The following is an 11263-nucleotide window of genomic DNA, read 5'->3' on the forward strand; positions in this document are numbered from 1 at the left end:
CTGTCCCTCAGCTCTTAAGCTCAAGGCTAGCGCTCTACCACTTGAGCTACAGCACCACTTTGGTTTTCTGGTGGTTTATTGGAGATAGGAGTCTCACAGACTCTACTGCCCGGGCTGTCTTTGAACTGGGATCCTCAGATCTCAGTCTCCTGAGTAGCTAGGATTACAGGTGTGAACCACTAGCACCTGGCTCTTCTTCTTCTTTTTTTTTTTTTGTCAGTTGTGAGGCTTGAGCTCTGGGCCTGGAGGAAATCAGCTCTTCAGCTCAAGGCTAGCACTCTACCACTTGAGCCACAGTGCTGCTTCCAGCCTTTTCTGCTTATGTGGTGTTGACGAATCGAACCCAGGGTCTAATGCATGCAAGGCAAGCACTCTACCACTGAGCCACCTTCCCAGCCCTGTTTTGGACTTTTGATCTGGGTCTCACTAGGTAGCCAAGGTTCCCAGTCATTCTGTTTAAGCTTCCCAAGTGCTGGGATTACAGATAGGTGCCACCATGCCCAGCAGAATAAACACGTGAAGACCTAAATTAGGGTGCCAATGATACACAGATGATTCTTTTTTTCATTTGTGTCGCAGGAGATGAAGAAGAAGAAATGGAGCATCAAGAAGAAGGCAAAGAGCAACTTTCAGAAACGGAAGGCAGTGGTGACGATGAGCTGGGGGATGACCCCAGTGAATCTAGCCAAAAGCCAGGCAAAGGACAGCCATGCCCCCAGAGACTTTTTACCTTCAGTCTTGTGAACTCCTATGGGACGGCTGACATAAATTCACTGGGAACCGATGGAAAGCTACTCAAACTCAACTGTAAGACCTTCCTCTGACCTCTCACCACTGGGCTTTGGGGACATAGCATCTCTGAAATCCTTGCATGGATACTTGGTGTATCAGCCCTGCACAGTCTCGGTGTGACTCCAGAAGCAGAGGCTGGAATGGTGTTTGGATGAGAGCTCCCTACGGAGCTGCCTCTCCCTCCCTCCACCTCACTGTCATCATCTTCAGCCTGTTCTCCTTGGGTCCTTTGTGGCCTCAGAAGGAAGCAGATGCAGTTGCTCCTTCCTCCCGCCCCACGCCGTAGGCCCTTTGCTGTGGATCAGATATAAATCATGTAGCCAACCAACGTTGCCAGCAGCATTTCCCTGAGTGCATTTTTCACTAGAAAGAAAAAAATACCTATTTCTTTTGCTCCCTAAAAATATTCATGGGAATGTGACCAATCCAGAGGTTGGTCCTAGGTTTTCGGGGTTTTTTTTGTATTTTTTTTTTTGTTTGTTTGTTTGCCAATCCTGGGGCTTGAACTCAGCACCTGGGCACTGTCCCCTGAGCTTCTTTTGCCTAAGGTAGCACTCTACCACTTGAGCCACAGCACTGCTTCTGTCCTTTTCTGTGTATGTGGTACTGAGGAATCAAACCCAGGGCTTCATGCATGCTAGGCAAGCACTGTACCACTAAGCCACCTTCCCAGTCTCATGGACCTGGATTACTGTAGATAACCTACATGGAGTCGTGCACCAGTAGGGACAGCTGTAGGAATAGGAAGAGGCATCCAGCTGATGTGGATATGTGTCTTTGGGGAACAAATTAGTTAACTAGCCAGGCACTCTTGGGCTACCTTGCTCCCCCCCCTTTTTTTTTTTTGTTATGGGGCTTGAACTCTAGGCCTGGGCGCTGTCCCTCAGCTCTTCAGCTCAAGGAGAGCGCTCTACCACTGGAGCCACAGTGCCATTTCCAGTTTTCTGAGTGGTTTATTGGAGATAAGAGTCTCACGGACTTTTCCTGCCCAGGCTGGCTTTGAACCCTAATCCTCAGATCTCAGCCTCCTGAGTAGCTAGGATGACAGACATGAGCCACCAGTGCCCAGCAACATGGGTATTTTTATCTGTTTTGTTAGGGTTTCTAATGATTGAAGATCTGGTCCCTTGTTACTCCATCTTGACCTGTGCATGCCTTGACAGAATTCTTGGTTAATAGTGCCTCTAGAGATTATTCTGAAACACTGAAGAAGTCTTTGCTAAAAACCTCTTGGGAGCTAGGGTTCAGAAGGGCTGGCCCAAGGCTACGCAGTTAGTTGATGGTGTGTGAGCAGGGGTTGGCGGTTCTGCCAGAGGTGGCGCTTCTCACTCAGGTCTCCTGTGTCTCTAGCCATTCTGTAATGAGCAACACTTTGTTCTCTGCAGCTCGATCCACACTGGCCATCGACTGGAACAGTGAGACCCGGAGCCTTTACTATGATGAACAAGAGTCTGAGGTAGGTCATTGGGTTTCCCGGTCAGTGGCCGTGTGCCTGTTTCTGCACTGGATATGCAGTAATAACATGCTCTCCAGTTGCACAGCAACATAACAAGTTAGAATTAAGTTTGAGAATGATGGATGGGGAATGAGTGCTTGCCTAGCATGCGTGAAGCCCTGCATTCCATTCCTCAGTACCACATCCACAGAAAAGGCCACAAGTGGTGCTGTGGCTGAAGTGGTAGAGTGCTAGCCTTGATTAAAAGAAGCCCAGAGGCAGTGTCTAGGCCGAGAGTTCAAGCCCCAGGACTGCCAAAAATAAAAATAAAAACTATACACACACACACACACAGAATGAGAATATGAGTTGGGTGATGATGGGTCACATCTGTAATCCTAGCTGTTGAAGAGGTTGAGTTCTAAGCCAGCCAGGTCGGGAAAGTCCCTTTGAGACTCTTAGCTCCAGTTAACCACGTAAAAACTGGAAGTGGTGCTGTGGCTCAAAGTGGTAGAGCGATAGCCTTGAGCAGGAAACATCAGGGACAGTGCCTTGGCCCTTGGGTTTAAGCTCCATGACCGACAAAAAGAAAATAGAAAAAGCTAGAAGTGGCCCAAGTGGTAGAGTGCTAGCCTTTAGCAAAAAAACAAAAACAAAAAAAACTTAAGGATAGAATGCAGGCCCTGAGTTCAAGCCCCAGAAGTCACACACACAAGATTGAGAATGACCAAGATTTAGTTATTTTTAGAGTCAGAGGCTCCAAAAGTGTATATTCCAGGCAGAAAGCCTCTGTAGGCCTCCTTATGATGTTTCTTTGCTTTTTTTTTTTTTTTTTTTGTCCAGTCCTGGGGCTTGAACTCAGGGCTTGACCACTGTCCTTGAGCTTCTTTTGTTCAAGGCTAGGGCTCTCCCACTTGAGCCACAGCGCCACTTCTGGCTTTTTCTGCTTATGTGGTACTGAGGAATGGAGCCCAGGGCCTCATGCATGTGAGGCAAGCACTCTACCACTGAGACACCTTCCCAGCCCTCCATATAATGTTTCTGTAAGAGAACTCATCCCTTCATTCCTCGCAGGCTTTTGACAAGCACGTGAGCATGTTACAGCCCCAAAAGAAGAAGAAAACCTCAGTGGCTCTGAGAGATTGCATCGAGCTCTTCACCACCATGGAGACTTTGGGAGAGCATGACCCTTGGTACACAGTGCCCCCCCAAACCCCATCTATTTCTGAAGATCTAGATCTATGGGAGTCATCCATGTGCACCAAAACCCTTCTACTTGCATGTGCCATTTTGTATGGATCGTGTTTTCTAGACTTAAGAAAGTTGTCACCCTGTTTTGGAAGGCTGGACTCCCTCCCTCTCCCGTCCCCCTCTCCCCTCACACAGCCAGAAGTAGTGGGTGTGGTGCGCCACCTCCAAGACAAGGCAGCTGGAGTGACATTGCAGGGGCATGCCCTAAGCGACATTTCTCCCTGCTGCTTTGCTAAGTAAAAGGCTTCTCGCTCTTCAGGTACTGTCCCAATTGTAAGAAGCACCAGCAGGCCACAAAGAAATTCGACCTCTGGTCCTTGCCCAAGATCCTGGTGGTCCACCTCAAACGTTTCTCCTACAACAGATACTGGAGGGATAAACTGGACACTGTTGTGGAATTCCCAGTCAGGTAGGTGACCGGGAGGAAAAGTAAACAAGCAGGCAGGGGCCTGGGCACGGTACGGTGGCTCATATCCATAATCCCCGCTCTTCAGGCTGAGATAGGAGGATCATGGTTCCAAGCCAGCATGGGCAGCAAAGTTAACCATCCAACAAACCAGAAGCAGAGTGGTGGCTCAAGTGGCAGAGAGTTGGCCTTAAGCAAAAAAATGCTTAGGGCCAGGCTGGGAAGGTGGCTCAGTGGTAGAGCGCTTGCCTTGCATGCATGAGGCTCTGGGTTCGATTCCTCAGCACCACGTAAGCCAGAAAGAGCTGGAAGTGGCACTGGGGCTCAAGTGGTAGAGTGCTAGCCTTGAGCTGAAGAGCTGAGGGACAGTGCCCAGGTCCAGAGTTCAAGCCCTAGGAACAATTAAAAAACACACACAAAACAAAACAAAAAACCCCCAAGAATTGGGAATGTGGCTTAGTGGTAGAGTGCTTGCCTAGCATGCATGAAACCTGGGATTCATTTCCTCAGTGCCATGTAAACAGAAAAGGCCACCAGTGGCACTGTGGCTCAAGTAGTAGAGTGCTAGCCTTGAGCAAAAGAAGCTCAGGGACAGTGCCCAGGCCCTGAGTTCAAGCCCCCCAAGTGGCCAAAAAAAAAAGGAAATCTTGCTACTGATTGGCTGAGAGATCTGGCCGCTCATTGGCTGAGAGGTTTGTCATACAGGGACTTCTCAGTTAGAATGTGGGTGCTGGTAATGACCCCTTTCCCCCAATTCTACCATGGATGTGGAAAAGACTCCAGCAGATGTACTTCTTCTCTAAGTTCACAGTATGCTGCCGACCATCTCTGCTCCTGCCGGTCCCCCTTTTGAACCTCGCTTGCCATTTAACTGGTCTGCTTCTCCTGTCCATCTTCAGTGTCAGCAATCCTTGCCTCAGCAGGTGCAGCACAGTCCCAGTGCTGCTGCTCATTAAAGGAGGCAAAGCAGCTAGAGAGAGCTGGATTATTAACAGGGCTGCAGGAGGGGGCATGCAGTCCTCTCCCTGGGGGCTGGGACTAGGACTGACCAGCTCACTCCGGGCTCCTTGGACCCCAAAGAATTGACTACAGCTGAGGCAGGAAAGTAAGTCAGCCAAATAGGAGGGTTCAACAGGCTTTCTAGGGGCTGGGAAGGTGGCTCAGTGGTAGAGTGCTTGCCTTGCATGCATGAGGACCTGGGTTCGATTCCTCAGTACCACAGAAGCAGGAAAAGCCGGAAGTGGCACTGTGGTTCAAGTGGTGGAGTACTAGCCTAGAGCTGAGGGACAGCGCCCAGGCCCAGAATTCAGGCCCCATGACCGACAAAAATAAATAAAAATAAAATGTTTTCTAGGGGGAAATGAATAGATAACATGAAAAACAGCGCTGTCCATGTCAATTGGAGAATCTAGTGGTGGGTAATAAATATTTTTTATTTTCGGGTCCCATTGTGGGCCTGAACTCTGGGCCTGGGCGCTGTCCCTCAGCTCTTCAGCTCAAGGCTAGCACTCTACCACTTGAGCCACAGCGCCACTTCCGGCTTTTTTTTTCTGCTTATGTGGTGCTGAGGAATCGAACCCAAGGCTTCATGCATGCAAGGCAAGCGCTCTACCACTGAGCCACCTTCCCAGCCCAGTAAAAGTGTATTTTAAGAGTTGGAGGCATGGCGCACTTGGTAAAGTGCTAACCACTGAACAAAAGCATCAGGTACCAAGTTTGAGTCTTGGTCTCTTGACTTTTAAAAAATACATTTTTTTAATTGAAAATAAAATGTAGAAAGTAAGCTTTCAGGGCCTGTTGTGCCATTTAATTTTAATCACTCCACCCGAGCTGTAATTATATTAGTAACAGACACTCCTCACCCAGTTACTGAAGCCCTGTATTGTCTCTAGACTTTTTTTGTTGGTCATGGGGCTTGAACTCAGCCTGAGCACTGTCCCTCAGCTCTTCAGCTGAAGTCTAGTGCTCTACCTCTTGAGCTACAGTGCCATTTCTGGTTATCTGGTGGTTTATTGAGAGAAGTGTTTCACAGACTTTCCAGCCCAGGCTGGCTTTGAACCACAATCCTCAGATCTCAGCCTCCTGAGTAGTTAGAATTATAGCCGTGAGCCACTGGTGCTCACCTTCTTTTTTTTTTTGCCAGTCCTAGGGCTTGAATACAGCACTGTCCCTTATCTTCTTTTTGCTCAAGACTAAAGCACTCTACCACTTGAGCCAAAATGCCACTTCCAGCCTTTTTTGTTGATGTGGTACTGAGGAATCAAACCCAGGGCTTCATGCATGTGAGGCAAGCACTCTAGCATTAAGCCACCTTCCCAGCTCCGTCTCGAGACTCTGTGTGCCCATGTCACAGTGAGCCGGAGCCTTCTGCTAGTGTCTGATTGGAATATACTCAGAACCCTGGGGCTGGCTCCTCTCTTCATTTATTTCTTCTCAAATAGTTTTTGGGTTTTATTTTGGTCCGGTCATGGGCCTGAACTCTGGGCCTGGGTGCTGTCCCTCAGCTCTTCAGCTCAAGGCCAGCGCTCTACCACTTGAGCCACAGTGCCACTTCCGGCTTTTTTTCCCCCTGCTTATATGGTGCTGAGGAGTAGAACCCAGGGCCTCATGCATGCAAGGCAAGCATTCTACCACTGAGCCACCTTCCTAGCCCCTCAAATAGTTTTTTTTTTTTTTCTTTGTCGGTCGTGGTTTGTTAACTCTGGGCCTGGGCACTGTTCCTCAGCTCTTCAGCTCCAGGCTAGCACTCTACCACTTGATCCATAGCGCCACTTCTGGCTTTTTCTGCTTATGTGGTGTTGAGGAATAGAACCGAAGGCCTCATGCATGCAAGGCAAGCGCTCTACCACTGAGCCACCTTCCCAGCCCCTCAGGTAGATTTTTGAGGGCTACCTGTGTTCTGGCCTCTTGGATGAAAGGAGTTGCGAGGTTACTCTGACTTCTTTGAGTTGAACATAGTTAAGCGCTGTTCTTGTGTTTTATGCTCAGAGGTCTGAACATGTCCGAGTTTGTCTGTGACCTATCAGCAAGGCCTTACGTGTATGACCTCATAGCTGTGTCCAATCACTATGGAGCCATGGGAGTTGGCCACTGTAAGTATTGGCACCTCCCCTTCCTGTCTCCCTTCCTTTGCCAGTCCTGGCTTACAGCCTCTCCCTGCATGCCAGACACTACTTTTAAGCACTGCTGAGTGGTTCCATGGCCTCAGCCTTCAGTACTGTTGTCCACCATTCTTTCCACTTTGACTTACTCTTGAATTTCATAAGCTCACCTGTGGGAATCTGTCCTGTGGAAATGACTTGCCATTTGGGGAAAAGCTTTATGCCCAAAGATAAGAGTTTCATGGACTTTGCTGCCCGGGCTGGCTTTGAACCACAATCCTCGGATCTCAGCCTCCTGAGTAGCTAGGATGACAGGTGTGAGCCACCAGCTCCTGGCTACGCTTCATCCTCTTGCTTCAGCCTCCCTTGTATTGGACTTACTAGTATTAACACGACACCATGCCTGGCCAATTATTTGCAAGTAACTGAGTACCAGTTCTGTAGCTGTACCTGTGGTTTTGTTGGCTTATTTGTGATGCTGGGCATTAAGCCCAGGTCTTTGAATATGCTAGGCAAGTCCTCTACTAGACAAGCTACATATCTAGCTAACCGAACATGCATAGATTTGACTCCGTGTTTTGTTATTTTCATTGTCAGTTATGGGGCTTGAAGTCAGGGCCTGGGCGCTTTCCCTCAGCTCTTTGGCCCAAGCTCTACCACTTGAACCACAGTGCTACTTCCAGTTTTCTGAGTGGTTTATTGGAGATAAAGAGTCTCATGGACTTTTCCTGCCCGGGCTGGTTTTGAACTCGATCCTCAGGTCTCAGCCTCCTGAGTAGCTAGGATGACAGGTGTGAGCCACCGGCTCCCAGCTCCCTGAGCTTTTTTGCTCAAGCGCCACTTCTTGTTTTTTGATGGTTAATTGGAGAAAAGAGTCTCATGGACTTTCCCAAGCCCAGCCTGGCTTTGAACCATTATCTTCAAGTCTCAGACTCCTGAGTAGCTAGGATTATAGGCCTGAGCCATCAGTGCCCGGCTTTGATGTTTATTTTTGTGAGGCAGGGTCTTGCTCTATAGCTCATGCCTGCCTGGGACTCAGTATCCACCAGCCTCAGCCTCCTGACTGCTGGGATTACAGGCATACATACTTTAGGATAATCATGTGTGCACTCATACATGCCAATACTGGGGTTTGAACTCAACCTCACAGCCCTAGCTTAACTTTTTCTGCTCAAGGATGGTGATCTAACACTCAGGCCACGCCTCCATTTTTTGCTGGTTAATTGGAGATAAGAGTCTCTCATTTGTTTTGCCCAGCTGGCTTTGAACTGATTCTCAGATCTCAGCCTTCTGAGTAGATAGGATTACAAGTGTGAACCACTGATGCCCAACTCAAATGAAGTCTCACATTTATGCCTACTGTTGGTCTGGATTATGATCCTCCTATTTATGTGTCCCAAGTAGCTAGGATGGGCCCAAGACTAACTGGTAGTAGATGCCACCATGCTGAGCTTTTTATTGATTGAGATGGAGTCTTGCTAACTTTTTGTCTGGTCTCAAACTGTGATCCTCCCATTTTATTTATTTTACTTTTATCAGTTGTGGGGCTTGAACTCTGAGCCTGGGCGCTGTCCCTTAGCTCTTCAGCTCCAGACAAGTGGTCTACCACTTGAGCCACAGTGCCACTTCCAGTTTTCTAGTGGTTTCTTGGATATAAAAGTTTCACGGACTTTTCCTGCCCTGGCTGGCTTTCAACCACGATCCTCAAATCTCAGCCACCAGGTAGCCAGGATGACAGGCATGAGCCACCAGCGCCCGGCTGATCCTCCCATTTATTACCCTCCTGAGTAGCTAAGATTACTGATGCCTAGCTTCTGATCATAGTCATTTCTTAAAATTGATTCAGATATTTTTCTTTTTTGGATTAGTTTCCCCCAAATTGTAGAGTTTAAAACCTTGGTCTCCAACAGCTCCATTTTTATTCTTTAGAGCTTTTTTGTTTGGGTTTTTTTTTGTTTGGGTTTTTTTTTTTTAACTGTATTTTTTTTTGTCTTTTCTTTTTTGGTACTGGGGATCGAACCCAGGACGTTGTGCTTGCTAGGCAAGCGCTTTGCCACTGAGCTACATCCCAGCCCTAGAGCTTTTTTGAAAAGGGACAGATTAGGAAAAAAAAATGAGCCTTCTTTTGGTTGTTGACACAAAACTAAATGATTTTGCATTTCAGGGTTTCTATTTTGAGAGTTTCTGTTGTGTTTATTTAGTGCAAGCCTAATAAAGTAGCTCGATTTCTCCTGTGACTGACAGAGCATTTTATTTGATACATGCAGACACTGCATATGCAAAGAACAAACTGAATGGGAAATGGTACTACTTCGACGACAGTAATGTTTCTCTGGCCTCTGAGGACCAGATAGTGGTGAGTATACCTACTCTGAAACCTGCTTCTTCCTCTCGCCTTTATATCCAAGCTGGGAAGGGTCTCTCAGGCCATTTGGTTAACTCCTAATCCTAACATGACAGGGGCACTGGGTACACTAGAGACATGAGACCAGCAATTCTTCCAGGATTTTTCCTAGGAGAGACACTCAGTTTCCTCAAGGTTGTATGTCACAAGCTTTCTGCCTTCCCCGTCTGTCTCTGGTTAAAAGGAAGGGGCTTCATGATTCTATCCAGAAGTAGATTATGCAGGCCAAGATGGCAGGCAGTGTTGAACAGTAAGAAAAAAAGCTGGGGGGAAGTAAGTGTCCCCCTCCACTCCCCCTCCCAACTTGTGAATGGACATTTCCCTCTTCTCTTGTAGACGAAAGCTGCCTATGTGTTGTTTTACCAGCGTCGGGACGATGAGAGTTACAAGACGCCTTCCTCACTCGCCAGTTTTCCTGGTTCCTCTGAAGGGAGGATGAGGCCGAGCAACGCCCAGCAGGGTCTGGGAGACGACGAATCTTGTAGCATGGACACCAACTGACGCTGACTCAGTCCACTCCGCCACCCCCCCGCAGCAATGTCCTCTCCCATCCCCTAGGAGATGATACTGATGGCACTCTGAAGACTTGTTAATGTTCAATCTAGGAAAAAAAAAAAAAAAAACCAGATGAGAAAATTCCCCTCCTTTTATGAGAGAAGAGAGAGAGAGAGAGGGAGGAAAAAAAGACCATTTGCTCAGAAGAGTTATGTCAAGAGGCTGAATTATTTTTCTTTTTAAACAGGTGGTCAGATTAAAAAAAACAAAACCTGTGGAGCTGAGAAGTGGGGTGCGGTTTAGGGTGCACAGTGAAATACATGTCTCAATGATCCCAAAGACTGGAGAGGAACATCTTGTAATGGAATATGGTGCAGCTACGAAGACCCAACGGCAAGGCTGCTCTGAACTCCTGGGTTTCTGGTTCTGATGCTCGTATACTGGTTGCCCCAGTAGTCTGGCCACAGTAAACAGAGCCTTGAGTAAATCTTGATGTTGTCCCCTTTGTCCATTGCTGTTCACTGAGATGGGTTTAGCATTTTCTACAATCATATGAGCGGGGTGCTGGTGGCTCACGCCTGTAATCCTAGCTACTCGGGAGGCTGAGATCTGAGGATTGCTGTTCAAAGCCAGTTCAGGCAGGAAAGTCTATGAGACTCTTTTCTCCAACAAACCACTCAGAAAACCAGAAGTGGCGCTGTGGCTCAAGTGGTAGAGTGCTCGTCTTGAGCTGAAGAGCGCAGGGACAGCGCCCAGGCCCAGAGTTCAAGCCCCATGACTAACAAAAAAAAAAAAAAAAAACACAAGTTAGCTACTGAACAGCCCATTTCTGAGTCTGCTTAGCCTTTTCAGCTTTATCACAGTGACATAAAGATACTCAGTGTGGGGCTCCACCATGCCTCAATCTCTAACACTTTGAATCCGGCACTTTCTATTATGTCTCCCACTATCCTTAAGGATATCCACAGATTCTGTGGATGGGTGGGTGTAGGTGTGCTGGCCTGGGGCATGAACTCGGGGCCTTGTGCTCTTGCTTAGCTTTTTCTGTTCCAAGTGGGCACTCTACCGCTTGAGCCACCCCTCCACTTCTTTGAATCAAAGAGCCTCAGATAATTGGCCTTCAGAGTAGCTAGGATAAATGGCTGGCACCCAGCTAGAACTTTTTTTCTTTTTTCTCTTGGAGACAAGTCTTCCTGTATAGCCTAGACTTGACTTTGAACCCCTGATTTTACTGCTTCAGCCTTCAGAGTAGAGCCTGGGAGTGTGTGTCCCACCTGGCCTCGCCTTTTTTTTTTGGGTCCGGTCGTGGGGCCTGAACTCTGGGCCTGGGCGCTGTCCCTCAGCTCTTCAGCTCAAGGCTAGCACTCTACCACTTGAGC

The 11263-nt window shown here is 48.0% G+C and overlaps 2 protein-coding genes across 2 annotated transcripts in view; both read left to right on the forward strand.

The window, feature by feature from the left end:
• Usp4 (ubiquitin specific peptidase 4 (proto-oncogene)) overlaps positions 1-10375 on the forward strand; it is a 41669-nt gene extending 31294 nt beyond the window's left edge. The window contains exons 16-22 of the mRNA XM_013028056.1: positions 580-807; positions 2178-2248; positions 3302-3420; positions 3738-3887; positions 6873-6976; positions 9253-9341; positions 9726-10375. Of these exons, the coding sequence (XP_012883510.1) occupies positions 580-807; positions 2178-2248; positions 3302-3420; positions 3738-3887; positions 6873-6976; positions 9253-9341; positions 9726-9890 (926 nt within the window). The 3' untranslated portion in view covers positions 9891-10375. The remainder of the gene's footprint in view (positions 1-579; positions 808-2177; positions 2249-3301; positions 3421-3737; positions 3888-6872; positions 6977-9252; positions 9342-9725) is intronic.
• The window catches only part of LOC105994515 (chromosome unknown open reading frame, human C3orf62), a 3731-nt gene continuing 2720 nt past the window's right edge, over positions 10253-11263 (forward strand). Inside the window, exon 1 of the mRNA XM_013028057.1 lies at positions 10253-10350. Within this exon, the coding sequence (XP_012883511.1) occupies positions 10253-10350 (98 nt within the window). The remainder of the gene's footprint in view (positions 10351-11263) is intronic.

This window comes from Dipodomys ordii, unplaced genomic scaffold (assembly GCF_000151885.1).
Source record: "Dipodomys ordii isolate 6190 unplaced genomic scaffold, Dord_2.0 Scaffold107, whole genome shotgun sequence".
NCBI lineage: Eukaryota > Metazoa > Chordata > Mammalia > Rodentia > Heteromyidae > Dipodomys > Dipodomys ordii.